Source organism: Bufo gargarizans, chromosome 11 (genome assembly GCF_014858855.1).
Source record: "Bufo gargarizans isolate SCDJY-AF-19 chromosome 11, ASM1485885v1, whole genome shotgun sequence".
Lineage (NCBI taxonomy): Eukaryota > Metazoa > Chordata > Amphibia > Anura > Bufonidae > Bufo > Bufo gargarizans.
This window is the reverse complement of record NC_058090.1, coordinates 19963571-19988087: the sequence shown is the minus strand read 5'-3', so window position 1 is coordinate 19988087 and position 24517 is coordinate 19963571. Positions and strand designations below refer to the sequence as shown.

Here is a 24517-nt window from a genome sequence, read left to right as displayed (position 1 = left end):
AATGATGTTGGGGAAAGGCACACCCATGCAGGAAATTTCTTCTTTGGTGGCCATTTCCCTGATAGACAAGCCCTTTAAGGTTAGCTAGCTACATTTGCCCAAGGGTCCACTTGATTCTTTCTTGTTGCAATCTCCAGAATTCAATCTTCAATTCAATCTTCAAGATTGTATTACTTGCCTTTATACAATTTAGGGTTTTGGAGGCATCATTGTACCCTTCCATCCTACCTTCATTCTGTCCTTGTCCTGTGGATACAATGCAGACTATTAGACCATAGCAGCAATGGAGTGCCCCCTGGTCTTCCATAACCTAACGTTCTTGCTTCTCCTTTGGTAACTTATTTAATTCAAGAGAATTTAAAGAATGGTGTCATCTGTGTTGGTTGGGACTTGCAGAACTTTAACATGTGACAAAACTGGAATTTTAGGTTCTTCAGTACAACCGGTGACCACATGTGGAGCAGAACTCTTCACATAACCATGGCATCATCCAATTTGGGAAATTCTATGACCTCGCTCTAGGGGCACATAGTTTTGAGGGTATGGCATTACGTTGCATGTTAGGTTTGCTAGGCTTGAGTCTGTTTTTGCTCTCTTCTGCTTGATCTGGGTTCTCTCTTGACAACTCAATGGGACTCATCCCAATCTGTTCTAAATTAAACTTCCCTTGTATTAGAAAACAGCGGAAGATCAATGATGTGCGTGGACATCTGCATGTGTAGTCGTAAGGATGAGTACGCCGGCGGATGCTCCTTTGTTCAGCTGTCTGTCATCACGTGGATTCCTGTCCAACTGGCTTCTGCAGACACCTCCATCTGGGGGCTCAAACTTTGCTGATTGACATCCAGCAAACAAAATGTGGAAGGCAATGGCACTTTAATTATTTTTTGATTGGGGCCAAAGACCAAATGTAACTACACCCAGTTGCCTTTTCTCCAATCCCGTCAGAAATGGAGTGTAAGAGCCATAGATGCCTCCCCCGATACACAACTCCACCGCCATGGGTCACAAATTATTGACCGCAAGCTATGAAACTCTGAGATTCACGCCAACAAACTGATAGAAAAGCAAAGAAAACACATTTTTCTGAAGGGATTTAAGCACCAGGTGTGAGGGGAAGAGCGGATCCAGTGTCAGGGGTTGCGGCAGACTCACACTTTGGCTTGTGTATACGTACATATATATATTAGCTGTATATAATTTATGCTTCACCAGATGTTCTTATCACAATGGCAGATGGAGAGTGGAGGGCGGACAGGAAAGTGTCTGCATAAGACCTTATGGGGGATCGTTCCAGTCTTTTAGGGTCACTGCTTGGGTTCGGTTTTTCAATAGGCTGTAGGCTAAGGGGGTGTTTGGTTCACACCGCTTGTTAGGGTCGTTTCAGGTAATAGACAAGGGGGTCCTTATCCTGCCCCACCTATTAGTTTTGAAATCAAAGGAAATTCAATTGAATTGGACACAGGGTATTGTTTATCATCACTACAGAGGTGCTGGGTCTCCCACCAATAACCGAGAATTTGTATTTAACAGTGCAGAGGAGATCTTACATCTGCCTATGTGGATGTGCTCACTGTTCTATAGACATAGTTCCCCAGAACTGCACACCGTATGGTCAGGAGTGGTATTACATGTAATACTTGTCAATGGTTTTATCACATAACAGCACACCATGTGGTCAGGAGTGGTATTACATGCAACACTTATCAATGGTTTTATCACATAACAGCACACCATGTGGTCAGGAGTGGTATTACATGCAACACTTATCAATGGTTTTATCACATAACAGCACACCATGTGGTCAGGAGTGGTATTACATGTAATACTTGTCAATGGTTTTATCACATAACAGCACACCATGTGGTCAGGAGTGGTATTACATGTAATACTTGTCAATGGTTTTATCACATAACAGCACACCATGTGGTCAGGAGTGGTATTACATGTAAAATTTATCAATGGTTTATCACATAACAGCACACCATGTGGTCAGGAGTGGTATAACATGTAACAATTATCAATGGTTTATCAGATAACAGCACACCATGTGGTCAGAAGAGGTATTACAGGTATTACATGTAATACTTGTCAATGGTTTTATCACATAACAGAACGCCATGTGGTCAGGAGTGGTATTACATGTAACACTTTTATCAATGGTTTTATCACATAAAAGCACACCGTGTGGTCAGGAGTGGTATTACAAGTAACACTAATCAATGGTTTTATCACATAACAGTACACCATGTGGTCAGGAGAGGTATTACATGTAACACTTATCAATGGTTTATCACATAACAGCACACCATGTTGTCAGGAGTGGTATTACATGTAATACTTGTCAATGGTTTTATCACATAACAGCACGCCATGTGGTCAGGAGTGGTATTACATGTAACACTTATCAATACTTTTATCACATAACAGCACACCGTGTGGTCAGGAGTGGTATTACATGTAACACTTATCAATGGTTTTATCATATAACAGCACACCATGTGGTCAGGAGTGGTATTACATGTAACACTTATCAATAGTTTATCACATAACAGCACACCATGTGGTCAGGAGAGGTATTACATATCAAATGTATTGGATTTTGTTAACTATCTTGTTTTGAAAAAAATATATAAAATAGAGAAATTCTGATTTCTTCAGGAGCATCACAAGATAAACTTCCATTCACTGAAAGTCCAGACATGGTTACTGACAATCTCAGTTGTATAATTCGTTTTTGTAGGCTTCTCCTTTTAGCAGGAAGGCGCATTCTTTTTAATATTTAAAATGCAGGAATTTTCATGTGTTCTGGGTAAATACAATATCTGCTCCATATTAATGTCATCCTTTATATTTGGAAATCAGTGATGACACCTCCGTGAGTTATAGCCTTATATTTAGTGGGCGATGATGTCACTGGTGTCACATGACTCATTTTAGAAGTGTTCAGTGATGGAATGTAGAACTGTCAGGGCGCAGAGAACACATCTGGACACGAGGATCACATCATACCAGGACCTTGTTGTGTTTTAAATTAAAAACTTGTGTATCACAAGCAACAATGTATCCGCAAACCATAAAATATGAGAATCAGCGTTTACCGCAGAGTCCCGTGATGCGCGGCTTCATACATGATCGTGGCGAGTTCTCTGCCAGGGTTCAGTATGTTCATATATTGCACACAAAGCAGCCCTGAAGGAAAAGCTCGAGAAATGCAACTTCTGCAAGTGCAAATGAGACAAATGTAAATCCTACAGCAGCACAGAGTATTTCAGGAGAGTAAAGTGCTTGTTTGGATGGCTAGTGGAGAGAAATCATGGTAGAAGACGCAGCCTTACTTTGTGCTTCCCAGACAGGGGGTTGATAGTTTCTCAGGATCCGGGGGTTAGAGCCGAGTAGTCTCCCGGAGAATCTGGTGGAGAGCCGCAGCCAGGTGTGGGGACGGTCCAGGAGGAATCCTCAGCTTTCTGTGATATTTAATTAAAATGTTTCTGTAGCTTAAGGGGCACAAGCAGGCCGGCACCTGCACGCTGAGACACAGCGGAAGATTTCAGGAAACGCATTAAGCAGAAGGAGCCCGAGGCCAGTTATTAATATTACCGCTTTTATTACGAGAAAATACCAACCAATTCCATCCTAATCGCTGCCAATGACTGAAAACAAACAGCAGCGCCATAGTAAACGAACAGTGCCAGCTTCAGGGGCACCGCCGCACTGTCAGGGAGTGCCAGGGGCCGCTTAGCAACAGGATTTGCAGGTGCAATAAAGTCCACCCATGCTGCAGGTGCAATAAGGGCCACAGGTGCAATAAAGGCTGCAGGTGCAATAAAGGCTGCGGATGTTGCAGGTGCAATAAAGGCTGCCAATGATGCAGGTGCAATAAAGGCCGCCACTGCTGCAGGTGCAATAAAGGCTGCCACTGCTGCAAGTGCAATAAAGGCTGCCACTGCTGCAAGTGCAATAAAGGCTGCCACTGCTGCAGGTGCAATAAAGGCTGCCACTGCTGCAAGTGCAATAAAGGCTGCCACTGCTGCAAGTGCAATAAAGGCCGCCACTGCTGCAGGTGCAATAAAGGCTGCCACTGCTGCAAGTGCAATAAAGGCTGCCACTGCTGCAGGTGCAATAAAGGCTGCCACTGCTGCAAGTGCAATAAAGGCTGCGGATGCTGCAGGTGCAATAAAGGCTGCCACTGCTGCAGGTGCAATAAAGGCCGCCACTGCTGCAGGTGCAATAAAGGCTGCCACTGCTGCAAGTGCAATAAAGGCTGCCACTGCTGCAAGTGCAATAAAGGCTGCCACTGCTGCAGGTGCAATAAAGGCTGCCACTGCTGCAAGTGCAATAAAGGCTGCGGATGCTGCAGGTGCAATAAAGACTGTCGATGCTGCAGGTGCAATAAAGGCTGCGGATGCTGCAGGTGCAATAAAGGCCGCTGCTGCTGCAGGTGCAATAAAGACTGTCAAGGCTGCAGGTGCAATAAAAGCTGTGGATTCTGCTGCTAGTGCAATAAAGGCCACAGATGCTGCAAGTGCAATAAAGGCTGCTGATACTGCAGACTCTTCTAGGATCTGTGTACTAGGTGACCCAGGGGCCTGTGAGTCCTAACTGCGTCTTATATCCAGGAGTGGATTCCTCTGTTTACCCGGTCCCTCAGCTGAATACAGTCTATAGGCTCCAACTGCACTACTCCCCCCCTATTTGCCTTTTCTTCATACTTCCCACATACAATGGGGGTCATTTACTAACATTTTTGGCCAGTTTTTAGGGTAAATAAAAGTCGCATGACCTTCTTGAGACTTTGAAACATCTGTGCGACAATATTTTGTCACATGGGAACGGCGAGGGCTGTAACAGGCGCTTGTCGGCCCGACAAATTTACCAATATCTACACCTAGAAAAGGGGAGAAGCGCCACATGATAGCCCACGTGATTTCCCAGAAGCTAGGAGCAGAGATGCATTCACTTCAGTGGAAGGAACATTTTGGGACATAGTGAGTACGGTAATATGTGTTCTCTAGGATAAAATCCCAAGTATAACATTCGCTGGTACTCGGTAGCGCAGCGATGAGACATGGGACGCTTCAGCACTGGATCACTATGAATGTGCTGGCCCCAGGGCGTGATTGGCCTTGCGAGTTGTTCCTCGTCCTGATTGCCTGTCCTATTATATAGATTAGTGTAGTTAATCCTCCGCAGCCTAGTTAAGTGTGTTCAGTCTCCATGTAATGGCCGGTAATCTATAGCAGCAGCTAGCCGATGGCTTCCCTCCTGCTATAGATGAGGGGCGGGCAGAGTCTCATACCTAAGCTTAACGTGATTTTACAGTTTTAGCAAGGATATCTACGATTTAATATTTTAAGATCTGTGCTTGCTTTCATGGTATAGGAACCTTCACCACTTCCAGTGGATAAAGATCTGGTCATGCACTGGACACTTGGGTGCACCCAAAGCAAAATCTGCAACAGCCCCTCCGTGTTCCACTTATGATACTAGTCACTGTGCCACCTCTGCACCCCCTACAACTATGCTCCTAAGTTATAGTCCAGCAATCCCTGCCGAGTCGTCTAACAAGCCGTGCACCTTTGTGTCCATCACGTGCCCAGGTCTAATCTGAACTCCTCTCTGATGCCTAGCAGCTCTGTGACCTAGCTATGCCCTGAAATGTTGTACTATTATGACTAGTACCAATCACCTCCACTATGTAGCTAAGTACTTGCAGGATTCATTCTGGCTTTGTTTCCAGCAGAGGCTTCCTAGCTCACTCTTCCGTCTCCTGCCTGTTACTGACATGAGGTCTGCAGAGCACTATTTATCCTTTCTGCCATGTGCTCCCACTAAATACATAAGGACCTTATGCAGATCAAATCACAGGTCCCTAAAGATCTGTCACTCAAATATAATATCCAACAGTAATAATAGAGTTGGTCAGTAGATGGCAGCATAACACACATTATTAGAGCGCATGCCTTTATATCGTATAGTGCAATACAGTATCAATAATACATTTCTTACTGTGTTCAGAATGGGTCATCCACAAAGGTCCGTCACTTTCTGCCCAAGGCATATAACTCCCAAGTGGTGATATGCCAACACAGGCTGCCTGAGGAGTGAATACCAGACGGGGACAGCCATGGTAGCTGATGGCACCCCACACCATGACACCTGGATGATGGCAGTAGACGCTCTCCATCCCTTCTGAAAACTCTAATGTGGCCATCATTAGTAGCAAGGCAGAACCTGCTTTGGTCACTGAACGCTATTGCTTGCTGTTGATGACCACATCTGAGTTCACGGGAGGGATGGAGAACGTCTACTGCCACCATGCATAGTGCAGAGACACCTAGGACCAGGTGTCATTGTGGGGGGCGCCATCAGCTTGCATGGCCGTTCCCATCATCGTGGAACCAGTCCTGCTGCCTTTTTTGACAAGATAACGATGCCGCCCGCACTCAGCCCACGCTACACAAGGTGCTCTTCAGGGTAAGAAGCAGCTCCCCTGACCAGCTCGATCTCCAGATTGAGAAGGTCTGGGACTGGATGGAGAGACGGACCTCTCAAGTACAGCAGCCAACAGCCACCTAGAATGATGACCGGAGGATATCCAGCATCTGTATGACCACTATCGTGGCAGTGGCAGCCTGTATGTCAGCAAGGGGAGATGCCACCCTGTATTAATATGACCTCAACATATACCCTGCTGCAGAACCTAAAATAGAGGGGGCACCACCTTGTGTGATCATTGACCAAGCGCCACCAGCAGTTTATACTCTGTCAGTCCCAGCTCAATCATATGAATTTTTCCAGCTTTTCTTTCCCACAGTAGTCGTCCTTATTACAGACCAGTTTGCGGTGTATTATATGGACTGGTTGTCAGTATTGTGTACAGTGACGGCCATGTTTCTTCCTCTTTCTTGCAGACCCTCCTAAGGAGCCGGTGCTGATGTGCAGGTCTAATAATTACCCCGCGTCCTTCTACTGCAGCTGGCATCTACCTAGTCCGACTTACATCCCCAACTACTTCAACATCACTGTTAGGTATGTACCCCCCTACCGCCACCCCCCCCCTCCGCCTTAATGCAACCCTCAGAATTCAGGGCCGTTACTTCTCTGTCCTGCAGTAGAGCAGCTCTTTACGGTTATCACTCACATCATCCCATTCCGCAGTACACAGAATCACCCCACTCAAAACCTTGCACATAATGTATCATCCTCATCATCCTACAACTCTTTAAACAGAACGTATCACTCCCATCATCCCACAGCTCTGACGACTGCTACTAGTCCCACGCCATGGGGGAGATTAGGATACTGTCCACGTTACCCAGAGCAGCCAGTCACAGCGCCGCTTTCATTTCATATTGTGCTCTTGACAGATGAAAGCTACCGTGTGATTGGTTGCGTGGGGGCAGCACAGTGTGTACAGAGCGATAGGATGATGGGAGTGATGCTTCCTGCATACAGATTGGCAGGTATCAGGAGCGGCCTGGTCACAGACCATACAGGAAAATTTCCAGTTGAGCTGATGATGCCCAGGAGACCACCAGAGCCCTTCTCACGGCCATCGGCTGAGTACATAATGATCCAATGCTCTTACACATTTGGCCGGGGGAGCAGGTATCCTCCTGAATTCAACTGTATCGCCATCCTCAGGACAGTGAGACAGTTTAATACTGCAGCGGGGAGCAGTATTCTGTGCTGCACGGTAGTATTTGGTTCTTCTGGGGCGGTATTTTGTGCTGTACTGTAGTATTTGGTTCTTCTGGGACAATATTTTGCGCTGCACTGTAGTATTTAGTTCTTCTGGGGCTGTATTTTGCTCTGCACTGTAGTATTTGGTTCTTCTGGGACAATATTTTGCGCTGCACTGTAGTATTTGGTTCTTCTGGGGCTGTATTTTGCTCTGCACGGTAGTATTTGGTTCTTCTGGGACAATATTTTGCGCTGCACTGTAGTATTTGGTTCTTCTGGGACAATATTTCGCGCTGCACTGTAGTATTTGGTTCTTCTGGGGCTGTATTTTGCTCTGCACGGTAGTATTTGGTTCTTCTGGGGCGGTATTTTGTGCTGCACTGTAGTATTTAGTTCTTCTGGGGCTGTATTTTGCTCTGCACTGTAGTATTTGGTTCTTCTGGGACAATATTTCGCGCTGCACTGTAGTATTTGGTTCTTCTGGGGCAGTATTTTGTGCTGCACTGTAGTATTTGGTTCTTCTGGGGTGGTATTTTGTGCTGCACTGAAGTATTTGGTTCTTCTGGGGCGGTATTTTGTGCTGCACTGTAGTATTTGGTTCTTCTGGGGCGGTATTTTGTGCTGCACTGTAGTATTTGGTTCTTCTGGGGTGGTATTTTGTGCTGCACTGTAGTAATTGGTTCTTCTGGGGTGGTATTTTGTGCTGCACTGTAGTATTTGGTTCTTCTGGGGCGGTATTTTGTGCTGCACTAGAGTATTTGGTTCTTCTGGGGTGGTATTTTGTGCTGCACTGTAGTAATTGGTTCTTCTGGGGTGGTATTTTGTGCTGCACTGTAGTATTTGGTTCTTCTGGGGCGGTATTTTGTGCTGCACTGTAGTATTTGGTTCTTCTGGGGTGGTATTTTGTGCTGCACTGTAGTAATTGGTTCTTCTGGGGTGGTATTTTGTGCTGCACTGTAGTATTTGGTTCTTCTGGGGTGGTATTTTGTGCTGCACTGTAGTAATTGGTTCTTCTGGGGTGGTATTTTGTGCTGCACTGTAGTATTTGGTTCTTCTGGGGAGGTATTTTGTGCTGCACTGTAGTAATTGGTTCTTCTGGGGCGGTATTTTGTGCTGCACTGTAGTAATTGGTTCTTTTTGGGCGGTATTTTGTGCTGCACTGTAGTAATTGGTTCTTCTGGGGCGGTATTTTGTGCTGCACTGTAGTATTTGGTTCTTCTGGGGCGGTATTTTGTGCTGCACTGTAGTATTTGGTTCTTCTGGGGCGGTATTTTGTGCTGCACTGTAGTAATTGGTTCTTCTGGAGCGGTATTTTGTGCTGCACTGTAGTAATTGGTTCTTTTTGGGTGGTATTTTGTGCTGCACTGTAGTATTTGGTTCTTCTGGGGCGGTATTTTGTGCTGCACTGTAGTATTTGGTTCTTCTGGGGCGGTATTTTGTGCTGCACTGTAGTATTTGGTTCTTCTGGGACAATATTTTGCGCTGCACTGTAGTATTTGGTTCTTCTGGGGTGGTATTTTGCGCTGCACTGTAGTATTTGGTTCTTCTGGGGCGGTATTTTGTGCTGCACTGTAGTATTTGGTTCTTCTGGGACAATATTTCGCGCTGCACTGTAGTATTTGGTTCTTCTGGGGCGGTATTTTGTGCTGCACTGTAGTATTTGGTTCTTCTGGGGTGGTATTTTGTGCTGCACTGAAGTATTTGGTTCTTCTGGGGCGGTATTTTGTGCTGCACTGTAGTATTTGGTTCTTCTGGGGCGGTATTTTGTGCTGCACTGTAGTATTTGGTTCTTCTGGGGCGGTATTTTGTGCTGCACTGTGGTATTTGGTTCTTCTGGGGCGGTATTTTGTGCTGCACTGTAGTAATTGGTTCTTCTGGGGCGGTATTTTGTGCTGCACTGTAGTATTTGGTTCTTCTGGGGCGGTATTTTGTGCTGCACTGTAGTAATTGGTTCTTTTGCGGCGTTTTTTTTGTGCTGCACTGTAGTAATTGGTTCTTCTGGGGCGGTATTTTGTGCTGCACTGTAGTATTTGGTTCTTCTGGGGCGGTATTTTGTGCTGCACTGTGGTATTTGGTTCTTCTGGGGCGGTATTTTGTGCTGCACTGTAGTAATTGGTTCTTCTGGGGCGGTATTTTGTGCTGCACTGTAGTATTTGGTTCTTCTGGGGCGGTATTTTGTGCTGCACTGTAGTATTTGGTTCTTCTGGGACAATATTTTGTGCTGCACTGTAGTATTTGGTTCTTCTGGGACAATATTTTGCGCTGCACTGTAGTATTTGGTTCTTCTGGGGTGGTATTTTGTGCTGCACTGTAGTATTTGGTTCTTCTGGGGCGGTATTTGTGCTGCACTGTAGTATTTGGTCCTTCTGGGACAATATTTCGCGCTGCACTGTAGTATTTGGTTCTTCTGGGGCGGTATTTTGTGCTGCACTGTAGTATTTGGTTCTTCTGGGGTGGTATTTTGTGCTGCACTGTAGTATTTGGTTCTTCTGGGGCGGTATTTTGTGCTGCACTGTAGTATTTGGTTCTTCTGGGGCGGTATTTTGTGCTGCACTGAAGTATTTGGTTCTTCTGGGGCGGTATTTTGTGCTGCACTGTAGTAATTGGTTCTTCTGGGGAGGTATTTTGTGCTGCACTGTAGTATTTGGTTCTTCTGGGGTGGTATTTTGTGCTGCACTGTGGTATTTGGTTCTTCTGGGGCGGTATTTTGTGCTGCACTGTAGTAATTGGTTCTTCTGGGGCGGTATTTTGTGCTGCACTGTAGTATTTGGTTCTTCTGGGGCGGTATTTTGTGCTGCATTGTAGTAATTGGTTCTTTTGCTGCGGTTTTTTTGTGCTGCACTGTAGTAATTGGTTCTTCTGGGGCGGTATTTTGTGCTGCACTGTAGTATTTGGTTCTTCTGGGGCGGTGTTTTGTGCTGCACTGTGGTATTTGGTTCTTCTGGGGCGGTATTTTGTGCTGCACTGTAGTAATTGGTTCTTCTGGGGCGGTATTTTGTGCTGCACTGTAGTATTTGGTTCTTCTGGGGCAGTATTTTGTGCTGCACTGTGGTATTTGATTCTTCTGGGGCGGTATTTTGTGCTGCACTGTAGTAATTGGTTCTTCTGGGGCGGTATTTTGTGCTGCACTGTAGTATTTGGTTCTTCTGGGGCGGTATTTTGTGCTGCACTGTAGTAATTGGTTCTTTTGCGGCGGTTTTTTTGTGCTGCACTACGGTATTGCTGGCCCCGCCTGCTGCTGTTGTCCCTGCCTATTTGTGTTGCCCCACCTCCTGCCAACCTGGACCTGCCTACAACAGGGGCCACTTTTAGGTTTCTTTCGAGGGCCACTTTAAGCTCCCAGTCCGCACCTGGTGGGTATATATGGGATGTGTACCGCAGCTGATGAACATTTCTTTATGTATTTGCAGGCACGGCTCCACGCAGCTCTACTGTGAGAGAGACCCCTTCCCCAAAAACAGGTGTCACATCAAGTACAGCCGCCTCTTTTCCACGCTGAAGTATGAGGTGACCGTCGTGGCCAGCAACGCTCTGGGGAAGAGCTCCAACACCATCAGCTTCGACGAGTTCATGATAGGTAAGGGATATAACTGACTAACGAGATCTCAAAGGCCAAGCCTCAGCTCCTGTGGTAGAGGGGCCCTGGACCCCTTCCGGCATCAGGGCCTGAGACTGAGACACCACCTCTGCACCCCGTAGGTTACATTACCTTTTGGTTGCTACGAATGTTGAGCGCTGATTATTTGCTATGAAATCTGAGCTCCGATTGGCTACGAAGGCTGAGATCCAGTTGCTATGAAAGCTGAGCTCTGATTGGTTGCTATGAAAGGTGAGCTCTGATTGGTTGTTCTGAAAGCTGAGCTCTAATTTGATGCTCTGAAAGCTGAGCTGTGATTGGTTAATGTGAAAGCTGAGCTCTGATTGGTTGCTTTGGGTGACTGTTTTACTGTAGGACAGTTTTGAGGCATGAAGCCTATGCAGACCAAACAAAGGGGATAGGTGTCTGATTTTCATGGCCGACCCTGTACAATCCTAATACGCCCTGTAGTCCTTACTGTCCCAAATCCTGGTCTCTTCCCCAAATCACCTTCTCTCAAGACATTGACGACATCTCCAGTACCAGGGTCACCCTACCAGAGTTGCCCAATCACTAAAAAATCTTGGTTCTCCTCCCAGGCCCCTGTCCACTCTTCACCTCCTCCCTGTAGGGTCTGTGGCCAGTCCGCCCCTGGTAAATCTCCTGCTGTAGGTGCTTGGCCTGCTTCTAGATGGACTGGCACGTTCTATTGTTGGGCGCGTTGGGCAGGGTTCCTGAGATCACTTGAAGGGGTTATGTTGCTTTTTCATGGAGGTGGCACAGGAGCTATAGGTGCTGACTCCCTAGGGTATTGTGACTACTCAGTGTTCCTCCTCCAGGTCAACCTCACCTCAGTGAGGACTGTGCTGTCCAGGTTGGGGTTTGCAGGAGCTTCCATCTTCTTCAGGTCTCTGGTAACGTTTGCCTTTAGTTCAGTCACCACTTTTTACTCACCTGCTCCTCAGGGTGGACCTCAGGTTGAGCAGGAAACCCATCTATGCAATTCCTGCTGGATCTCCTTATCCTAGGATCCTGCAGGAGCCTGCTTTTGATTTGTACTGCCCCCAGCAGCCTATATCAGAGATCAAGACCATGGAACTGTGTCCTCAAGCTCATCTCAGTGGCCTCACTTCTTCATGGGGAACCAATAAAGCTGCCAGGCAGAGACCTGTTTACACTATAGATCTCCCACTCTTTTCCTGAAATTCTCTGTGCTGCAGGGGACCCTGCTCCTCCCACTATGTAACTTGCAGATGTTTCACGAGTTTGAGCATAGCAGTTTAGAGATTTGTGGCCATAATCTGTGTGATCTGAGGACCATGAGGAGGCTGCAGGAAGCTGTTGTTTAGAATTGCGCTCACGCCGTGACGCCGCTGCGGACCCAGAAGGAACATGGATCAATCAGACTCCTGAAAAACAAAGTGGGATCAAAGTGAAGCCTAATCGAGTGTGAGAATGAGAGCGAGCGGCGTCCCAGAGCCATCCTGATGTCACACGACTCATCCCGAGAAAGCCGCCATAGTTTTAATTGCATTGGCTTACCGCTCGTCTGGCAGCACATGTGACTGCGGCGCCAATATAACTAATTAAATTGGAAAGACATGGGAAGCAGAACATTTGGACCTGGCTGTGAAACTGCTGAGGTTTTGTGGCTCACTGACGTTCTCCGTCTCATACTCCACTGCCGACTGCCTCCTCTGCGAGACGTCCAAGAGTCGGAGGAGAAATTAACCCAATCATCTCCAAGGGGGCGAACAAATGGAAACTCGGCCGTATGTGAATACAGTCCAAGAAATAATTAGAACATCATTGGTCATAAAAGACCAAAGAAGTACTGAAGTATTCAACCTGAAGCAAGTGTGGGACATCATGTGGATGGAAGCAGTATTATACTAGTAATATTGTTGTACATAGGAGCAGTATTATAGTAGTTATATTCTTGTACATAGGAGCAGTATTATAGTAGTTATATTCTTGTACATAGGAGCAGTATTATAGTAGTTATATTCTTGTACATAGGAGCAGTATTATAGTAGTTATATTCTTGTACATAGGAGCAGTATTATAGTAGTTATATTCTTGTGCATGGGGGCAGTATTATAGTAGTTATATTCTTGTACATAGGAGCAGTATTATAGTAGTTATATTCTTGTACATAGGAGCAGTATTATAGTAGTTATATTCTTGTACATAGGAGCAGTATTATAGTAGTTATATTCTTGTACATAGGAGCAGTATTATAGTAGTTATATTCTTGTACATAGGAGCAGTATTATAGTAGTTATATTCTTGTGCATGGGGGCAGTATTATAGTAGTTATATTCTTGTACATAGGAGCAGTATTATAGTAGTTATATTCTTGTACATAGGAGGCAGTATTATAGTAGTTATATTCTTGTACATAGGAGCAGTATTATAGTAGTTAGATTCTTGTACATAGGAGCAATATTATAGTGGTTATAGTCTTGTACATAGGAGGCAGTATTATAGTAGTTATATTCCTGTACATAGGAGCAGTATTATAGTAGTTATATTCTTGTACATAGGAGGCAGTATTATAGTAGTTATATTCTTGTACATAGGAGCAGTATTATAGTAGTTATATTCTTGTACACAGTTGCAGTATTATAGTAGTTATATTCTTGTACATAGGAGGCAGTATTATAGTAGTTATATTCTTGTACATAGGAGGCAGTATTATAGTAGTTATATTCTTGTACATAGGAGCAGTATTATAGTAGTTATATTCTTGTACATAGGAGCAGTATTATAGTAGTTATATTCTTGTACATAGGAGGCAGTATTATAGTAGTTATAGTCTTGTACAAAGGAGCAGTATTATAGTAGTTATATTCTTGTACATAGGAGGCAGTATTATAGTAGTTATATTCTTGTACAAAGGAGCAGTATTATAGTAGTTATATTCTTGTACATAGGAGGCAGTATTATAGTAGTTATATTCTTGTACATAGGAGGCAGTATTATAGTAGTTATATTCCTGTACATAGGAGGCAGTATTATAGTAGTTATATTCTTGTACATAGGAGCCAGGAGCCGTATTATAGTAGTTATATTCTTGTACATAGGAGCGGTATTATAGTAGTTATATTCTTGTACATAGGAGCGGTGTTATAGTAGTTATATTCTTGTACACAGGAGCAGTATTATAGTAGTTATATTCTTGTACATAGGAGCAGTATTATAGTAGTTATATTCTTGTACATAGTAGCAGTATTATAGTAGTTATATTCTTGTACATAGGAGCAGTATATAGTAGTTATTTTCTTGTACATAGGAGGCAGTATATAGTAGTATAGTCTTGTACATAGGAGCAGTATTATAGTAGTTATATTCTTGTACATAGGAGCAGTATTATAGTAGTTATAGTCTTGTACATAGGAGCAGTATTATAGCAGTTATATTCTTGTACATAGGAGCAGTATTATAGTAGTTATAGTCTTGTACATGGGAGCAGTATTATAGTAGTTATAGTCTTGTACATAGTAGGCAGTATTATAGTAGTTATATTCTTGTACATAGGAGCAGTATTATAGTAGTTATATTCTTGTACATAGGAGGCAGTATTATAGTAGTTATATTCCTGTACATAGGAGCAGTATTATAGTAGGTATAGTCTTGTACATAGGAGCGGTATTATAGTAGTTATATTCTTGTACATAGGAGCAGTATTATAGTAGTTATATTCTTGTACATAGGAGCAGTATTATAGTAGTTATAGTCTTGTACATAGGAGCAGTATTATAGTAGTTATATTCTTGTACATAGGAGCACTATTATAGTAGTTATAGTCTTGTACATAGGAGGCAGTATTATAGTAGTTATATTCCTGTACATAGGAGCAGTATTATAGTAGTTATATTCTTGTACATAGGAGCAGTATTATAGTCGTTAAATTCTTGTACATAGGAGCAGTATTATAGTAGTTATATTCCTGTACATAGGAGCAGTATTATAGTAGTTATATTCTTATACATAGGAGCAGTATTATAGTAGTTATATTCCTGTACATAGGAGCAGTATTATAGTAGTTATATTCCTGTACATAGGACAGTATTATAGTAGTTATATTCTTGTACATAGGAGCAGTATTATAGTAGTTATATTCTTGTACATAGGAGGCAGTATTATAGTAGTTATATTCTCGTACATAGGAGGCAGTATTATAGTAGTTATATTCTTGTACATAGTAGGCAGTATTATAGTAGTTATATTCTCGTACATAGGAGCATATTGCTGCACATTGGAAGCATTAATATGTTAGTGTTAGTTCAGTATCGTGTTACTCTTGGTAATGTCATGAGTGGCCTGAATTCCCCTTTAAATCCACTCCATAATTAAATAATTTTAATAATTTTGTACTTTGGGAACAGATGCAAAATGATAGCTTATTACTGGTGTTTATCTCAGGAAGGATACCTGCAGAGTCTGGAGGCGTCCCCGGGACATTCTTTTCAGTAACGTCTGAGAAAGTCTTATCTTAAGAAATGGTTGAAATAAGACCCTTGAAGATGTGAGCACTTTACCTGTTGGGGGCACATATTTTTTGTGACCTTTGTACATCTGCTCAGGGCTTGTTGGCGACATAACCTTATATCGGTGATGTGTGTCTGCGATATGGCCGGCTGCTATAACTATGTTTCAAATATTTACTGCATTGGGGAAGATTTTTCGTCCACTGTGGATGCGGTATCTGACCCAGGACGCCAGTTTATTGAGATTGACAGTTTATTAATTTGTGGTCAAGAGATTAAAAATGTTGTATTCTTCATCCACAGTGAAACCTGATCCTCCAGAAAATGTGCTGGCAAAGCCTGTCCACAGAAACCCCCGGAGGCTGGAAGTCACCTGGCAGACCCCATCCACCTGGCCGGACCCCGAATCGTTTCCACTCAAATTCTTCCTGCGATATCGGCCGTTAATTGTAGACCAATGGCAGCATGTGAGTACAGAGCCGTGTCTATCTATCTATCTATCTATCTATCTATCTATCTATCTCCTATCAAATCAGCTTTATTGGCAGGACTAAATACATTTTAGCATTGCCAAAGCAAGTGGGAACTTATTGGGCATGGTTAGGGGATGGGGACACATCTGGGGCGGGGATATAGGAGTCCATGGTATATCAGGCTCCTCTCAGTCTATGGCAGGCAGTAATATATTGTGCTGCTATGGCCACTGTGTTCTCCTCTTCCTCCTCCATAGAGGTGAAGTCTGGGCAGAGATCAGACAGTCTCCTGAAGTGAGAATCCCTCACTGCTGAGTATTTGGGGCACCGCAGCAGGAAATGAGCCTCATCCTCCACGGCCTCCTGGTCGCACTGCTGGCACAGTCTGCTCTCCCTGGGCATGTACCTCTGTCTGTGACGCCCGGATTCAATGAGCAGGCTGTGGGCGCTCAGTCTGTACCGGGATCTGTCAGTCTCTTGGATTGGGAAGTTTTTGCAGGCTCTGGTATACAGTCAGCGTATCTATCTATCTATCTATTATCTATCAATCTATCTATCTCTCTATCTATCTATCTATCTCATATCTATCTATCTATCTATCTCATATCTATCTATCTATCATCTATCTATCATCTATCTATCTATCTATAATCTATCTATCTATTATCTATCTATCTATCTATCTATCTCCTATCTATCTATCTATCTATCTATTGTCTATCTATCTATCTATCTATCTATCTATCTATCTATCTATCTATTATCTATCTATCTATCTATCTATCTATCTATCTATTGTCTATCTATCTATCTATCTATCTATCATCTATCTATCTATCTATCTATCTATCTATCTATCTCCTATCTATCTATCTATCTATTGTCTATCTATCTATCTATCTATCTATCTCCTATCTATCTATCTATCTATTGTCTATCTATCTATCTATCTCCTATCTATCTATCTATCTATCTATCTATCTATCTATCTATTATCTATCTATCATCTATCTATCTATTATCTATCTATCTATCTATTATCTATCTATCTATCTATCTATCTATCTATCATCTATCTATCTATTATCTATCTATCTATCTATCTATCTATCATCTATTTATCTATCTCATATCTATTATCTATCTATCTCATATCTATCTATCTATCTATCATCTATCTATCTATCTATCTATTATCTATCTATCTATCTATCTATCTATCTATCTATCTATGTCATATCTATCTATCCACTTCCTGTACACTAGGTCTTACTCCAGTCACCTCTAGAGCTGCACTCCTCCTCTGGTCTCCCGCTAGCTCTCCGGTACCTGACCGCTGGTTCAGTGTCTGTAGATAGAGGTCCTCACTTGCTGGGATGCATTGTCCTAGATGTAGTGTTTGCATTTTCTTCTGTGACGTTTCGGTCATTGAGGGGAAACTCTGGAGAAACAATGGATTGTAAATTCTGCAATCACATCTCTGATATTTGGCGATGACGTCACTTCCTGTTGCTGCCGTCAGATCCCAACCCCCCCCCCCCCCTCCCCTCGGGGTTAATGTATCAGGGATGTATGAAGAGTAGGAAGCTTCTATTACAGATGATTGATACGTTGTAGTCAGAGGGGTTTGGACTCGTCCTCCTGGCCGCCCCCTCCTCAGTGGTGCAGTCTACGTTAATGCTCCGCGCTGCCCCGGAGAGCGTCGCCAGAGATAAGTAGCCGGTCTGAGAAGTGTCGTCTTCTAATCCGCTGCCAGTGAAGCCATTAAGAAAATCCATTAAGTGAATGTTCGTGAAGCTGTGCCGGAACGTTCTGCGCAATATTCCTGATTAATGGCGGTAGGATTCCATTCTTCTGTACACGCCTGGAGTCTGCGTGAAAGTCGCAGGCTGCCGCACCGAGCGTCCGATTCATAATTGAGGTATGGCTGTGGGGCCCTCAGACCTTAGTGGGGCCCCTTCAGTCATCATACCTGCAGATCCATATTGGCCATGATGTCACAGCCGGGTTGGCCTCACATGAACTAGCAGGGAGCCGCGTCCTCAAGGTCACGACCAGCTGAGGGGCACGCCTGGTCAGGTCGCGGCGCTGATGGAGATGACTTGTGGCGGCGTTTTTCCTGGCAGATAGCGCGGGACACATCTGGACAGCTCCCCCTGGCAGGCCTTTGATATCCGCCTCTCCAGCCCTGGCACGGTGCCCTGGCACACTCTCTAATTACCAGGCTGCTCCAGGACCTGACACAAAGCTCCCTGCACTTAATTCAAGCAATGTCAATTAGGACGAGGCAGAGCGGAGGAAGCGAGGGGATGAGGGCGCCGCTTACGGAAATTAATATGCAGTATTCATGGGCTGCGATCGATGGCAGATGCATTACCCCTGCCTTATCTGAATCAGCAGGAGAGGACGCGGCGCCCGTGACCGGCCGTGAAGGACGGTGTCCCCGGCAGGGCAGACGCCTCGTACTCCTCGTACCGCCGTAGCCGTGACAGGGAGGCAGTCGCGCTTTTCTCATCACACATTGACCCCGTGGTCGGCCATTTTCATCTGTGGCGATTCCATTTTTTTACCGTTTTTTATCAAATGACTATTTTGTTTCTTTAAGGAAGGGGGCGTGGCCAGAGGTTACAATGTTGCTACATGTATCCACCTGAAAGGTCAACTCCTCAAGACGTCTTCTCATTCTTACGCCTCTGGACAGGGGGTGACGACGACGGCCTCGTCTGCTGAGATATAGGGCACCAGGTGCCAGGGTGATGACTGATTGAGGGGGACCAAGGTGCCTCGGGACTCCCTGCCCGAGCACTTTACACTAAATGATGTCACCACGCCTCCGCAGTGATGTCACTCCTTAGCTTGTGCAAATTTTTAGTGTTGCCCTGACTCCTTCGTTTTCTAAATTGGGCGTGCCCCACAATAATCAGAGGCGGGGTTTAACCACAGATGCCGCCCATGAGCAGCCGCTCTTGCTATGCTCCCCAATATTGAGCCAATTACACAGTCACTAGCGAACAGAGGTAACAGAGAGCAAGAATCGATGCAAGCAAGCAGAGCAAATAAAAGACGGAGGATGAGGATGATGGTGGTGATTGTGACATTATTCCTATTATTATGGGAGGAGCTCCCACTAGTGGCAGAACAGAGAACAGCAGGGACAGCTCACCAGATTATTAATCACTATAATATCCATATCTGGTGATTTCCATTTCATCTCGCCTGGACTTCTGCAGCCTGTCCTGTGTCCGCGGGGTCATTATGTGCGGTTTCATGTTCCAGTAGGAATCATTTAGTTATTTTATATAGCGGTACTATATTCCGCAGCGCTTTACAGACATTAGCATCAAGCTGTCCCCAATGGCTCACATGTGAAGCACCTGGTGTCTTTTTATGTGGCAAAGTGGCAACAAGACACCAACGGGTAAGAGGCGAGTGCCACCTGCGCACCCCTTGTGACCCCTTGGAGGGCAACGTGCCTGAAGGTCTGGGTATTGGCACCGTAGTGTGTGATATTATTATGCTGTTGCGTTGCCCTCTATGGAGCGGACTGTGAACTGCAGGAAGGACATTAGGACCCATTCAGCGTGGGCACCGAGGGGCATCAGTGCATGGCAGTGATTAGAGGGATGCCACCCGGCTAGTCATTCTTTTGATGTTTGTTCCGCTTGGCCCGCCATTCTTGGAGCTTTGCTTTGTTCGGCTGCCAGCGCCTCCTCCGAGCAAGGAGAAGTCAATGTCTGACAAAGCAGTGAGCGGAGAGGAGGCCTAGGAAGCCCAGCGAGCTCATGAAGACCCCATTGATTGCTCCGCTCTCAGTCCTCTGCCTTTGATGCAGGTGGACGCCGCCAGCAGCCATGGCCATCATCAATCTCACCCCAACCTCCCCTTCCCCCCACTGAGGGTCCAGAGGGGCTCAGAAAACAGCTCCGCTCCAACCGCAGCCTCCGGTTCAGACATTTAATGATTTTAGTTGTAAATCTTCCGTCCAGATCTGAGCAGAATGTCTGTGGGCCACCGGAGCTTCTGCTACAGTGTATCAGTGCAGGGAAGTCAGTCTGCAGTGCGGAGGGTACAATGGTAGCAAACCCTCATCTGTGAGAAGTTAGGACAGGTTTTCAGTCTCTAGAATTGAAATTTGAATTGATGCGAAAAAGAGAATAAACAGCAATTAAGATCCCATTACATAAAGAACAACGAAAAAAGCCTAATTAAATATCTTTCTGAGATCGCCTTGACGTTTGGCAGACGGGCCCAAATAATTCTGTACAAAATGATTTGCCAAGCATCTCAAATGTATGAGCGTAGCATTTGCCATTATTGTACTTTATTTGGTTTGCAGAATGCTGTTGCCTTGTATATTTTTTGGCCTTTGTGCTTTCAGCCATGGCAACGCGCACCTGTGCACTGGATGTGCTGACTGACCCCCAATATTTCTTTGCAGTTAATTCAATATCCACACTGCACCAACACTGGTATATAGGCAGGAATAATGGATCCACACTGCACCGACACTGGTATATAGACAGGAATAATGGATCCACACTGCACCAACACTGGTATATAGGCAGGAATAATGGAGCCACACTGCACCGACACTGGTATATAGACAGGAATAATGGATCCACACTGCACCGACACTGGTATATAGACAGGAATAATGGATCCACACTGCACCGACACTGCTATATAGACAGGAATAATGAATCCACACTGCACCGACACTGGTATATAGACAGGAATAATGAATCCACACTGCACCGACACTGGTATATAGGCAGGAATAATGGGTCCCACACTGCACCGACACTGGTATATAGACAGGAATAATGGATCCACACTGCACCGACACTGGTATATAGACAGGAATAATGGATCCACACTGCACCGACACTGGTATATAGGCAGGAATAATGGATCCACACTGCACCGACACTGCTATATAGACAGGAATAATGGATCCACACTGCACCGACACTGCTATATAGGCAGGAATAATGGATCCACACTGCACCGACACTGGTATATAGACAGGAATAATGGATCCACACTACACCGACACTGCTATATAGGCAGGAATAATGGATCCACACTGCACCGACACTGGTATATAGACAGGAATAATGGATCCACACTACACCGACACTGCTATATAGGCAGGAATAATGGATCCACACTGCACCGACACTGGTATATAGACAGGAATAATGGATCCACACTACACCGACACTGCTATATAGACAGGAATAATGGATCCACACTACACCGACACTGCTATATAGGCAGGAATAATGGATCCACACTGCACCGACACTGGTATATAGACAGGAATAATGGATCCACACTACACCGACACTGCTATATAGGCAGGAATAATGGATCCACACTGCACCGACACTGGTATATAGACAGGAATAATGGATCCACACTACACCGACACTGCTATATAGGCAGGAATAATGGATCCACACTGCACCGACACTGGTATATAGACAGGAATAATGGATCCACACTGCACCGACACTGCTATATAGACAGGAATAATGGATCCACACTGCACCGACACTGGTATATAGACAGGAATAATGGATCCACACTGCACCGACACTGGTATATAGACAGGAATAATGGATCCACACTGCACCGACACTGGTATATAGACAGGAATAATGGATCCACACTGCACCGACACTGGTATATAGACAGGAATAATGGATCCACACTGCACCGACACTGGTATATAGACAGGAATAATGGATCCACACTGCACCGACACTGGTATATAGGCAGGAATAATGGATCCACACTGCACCGACACTGCTATATAGACAGGAATAATGGATCCACACTGCACCGACACTGGTATATAGGCAGGAATAATGGATCCACACGGCACCGACACTGGTATATAGACAGGAATAATGGATCCACACTGCACCGACACTGGTATATAGACAGGAATAATGGATCCACACTACACCGACACTGCTTTATAGACAGGAATAATGGGTCCACACTGCACCGACACTGCTATATAGACAGGAATAATGGGTCCACACTGCACCGACACTGCTATATAGACAGGAATAATGGATCCACACTGCACCGACACTGGTATATAGACAGGAATAATGGATCCACACTGCACCGACACTGGTATATAGGCAGGAATAATGGATCCACACTGCACCGACACTGGTATATAGGCAGGAATAATGGATCCACACGGCACCGACACTGGTATATAGGCAGGAATAATGGATCCACACTACACCGACACTGCTATATAGACAGGAATGATGGATCCACACTGCACCGACACTGGTATATAGACAGGAATAATGGATCCACACTGCACCGACACTGGTATATAGGCAGGAATAATGGATCCACACTGCACCGACACTGGTATATAGGCAGGAATAATGGATCCACACGGCACCGACACTGGTATATAGGCAGGAATAATGGATCCACACTGCACCGACACTGCTATATAGACAGGAATAATGGATCCACACTGCACCGACACTGGTATATAGACAGGAATAATGGATCCACACAGCACCGACACTGGTATATAGGCAGGAATAATGGATCCACACGGCACCGACACTGGTATATAGGCAGGAATAATGGATCCACACTGCACCGACACTGGTATATAGGCAGGAATAATGGATCCACACTGCACCGACACTGCTATATAGACAGGAATAATGGATCCACACTGCACCGACACTGGTCTATAGACAGGAATAATGGATCCACACAGCACCGACACTGGTATATAGGCAGGAATAATGGATCCACACGGCACCGACACTGGTCTATAGGCAGGAATAATGGATCCACACTGCACCGACACTGGTATATAGGCAGGAATAATGGATCCACACTGCACCGACACTGCTATATAGACAGGAATAATGGATCCACACTGCACCGACACTGGTATATAGACAGGAATAATGGATCCACACTGCACCGACACTGGTATATAGACAGGAATAATGGATCCACACTGCACCGACACTGGTATATAGGCAGGAATAATGGATCCACACTGCACCGACACTGGTATATAGACAGGAATAATGGATCCACACTGCACCGACACTGCTATATAGACAGGAATAATGGATCCACACTACACCGACACTGCTATATAGACAGGAATAATGGATCCACACTGCACCGACACTGGTATATAGACAGAAATAATGGATCCACACTGCACCGACACTGGTATATAGACAGGAATAATGGATCCACACTGCACCAACACTGGTATATAGGCAGGAATAATGGATCCACACTGCACCGACACTGGTATATAGACAGGAATAATGGATCCACACTGCACCGACACTGCTATATAGACAGGAATAATGGATCCACACTGCACCGACACTGGTATATAGACAGGAATAATGGATCCACACTGCACCGACACTGGTATATAGACAGGAATAATGGATCCACACTGCACCGACACTGGTATATAGACAGGAATAATGGATCCACACTGCACCGACACTGCTATATAGACAGGAATAATGGATCCACACTGCACCGACACTGGTATATAGACAGGAATAATGGATCCACACTACACCGACACTGCTATATAGACAGGAATAATGGATCCACACTACATCGACACTGCTATATAGACAGGAATAATGGATCCACACTGCACCGACACTGGTATATAGACAGAAATAATGGATCCACACTGCACCGACACTGGTATATAGACAGGAATAATGGATCCACACTGCACCGACACTGCTATATAGACAGGAATAATGGATCCACACTGCACCGACACTGGTATATAGACAGGAATAATGGATCCACACTGCACCGACACTGGTCTATAGACAGGAATAATGGATCCGCACTGCACCGACACTGCTATATAGACAGGAATAATGGATCCACACTGCACCGACACTGGTCTATAGACAGGAATAATGGATCCACACTGCACCGACACTGGTATATAGACAGAAATAATGGATCCACACTGCACCGACACTGGTATATAGACAGGAATAATGGATCCACACTGCACCGACACTGCTATATAGACAGGAATAATGGATCCACACTGCACCGACACTGGTATATAGACAGGAATAATGGATCCACACTGCACCGACACTGGTCTATAGACAGGAATAATGGATCCGCACTGCACCGACACTGCTATATAGACAGGAATAATGGATCCACACTGCACCGACACTGGTATATAGACAGGAATAATGGATCCACACTGCACCGAC

General features: G+C 44.8%; 1 protein-coding gene across 3 annotated transcripts in view; it reads left to right on the top strand.

The window, feature by feature from the left end:
* The window catches only part of LOC122922070 (ciliary neurotrophic factor receptor subunit alpha-like), a 148472-nt gene that overhangs the window by 86437 nt on the left and 37518 nt on the right, over nt 1–24517 (top strand). For all 3 annotated transcript variants that reach the window (XR_006387082.1, XM_044272516.1, XM_044272517.1), the window contains exons 4-6: nt 6915–7032; nt 11097–11263; nt 16060–16223. Coding sequence is in view for 2 of the 3 variants with exons in the window: in XM_044272516.1 (XP_044128451.1) it covers nt 6915–7032; nt 11097–11263; nt 16060–16223 (449 nt within the window). In the remaining variant the exon portion in view is untranslated. The remainder of the gene's footprint in view (nt 1–6914; nt 7033–11096; nt 11264–16059; nt 16224–24517) is intronic.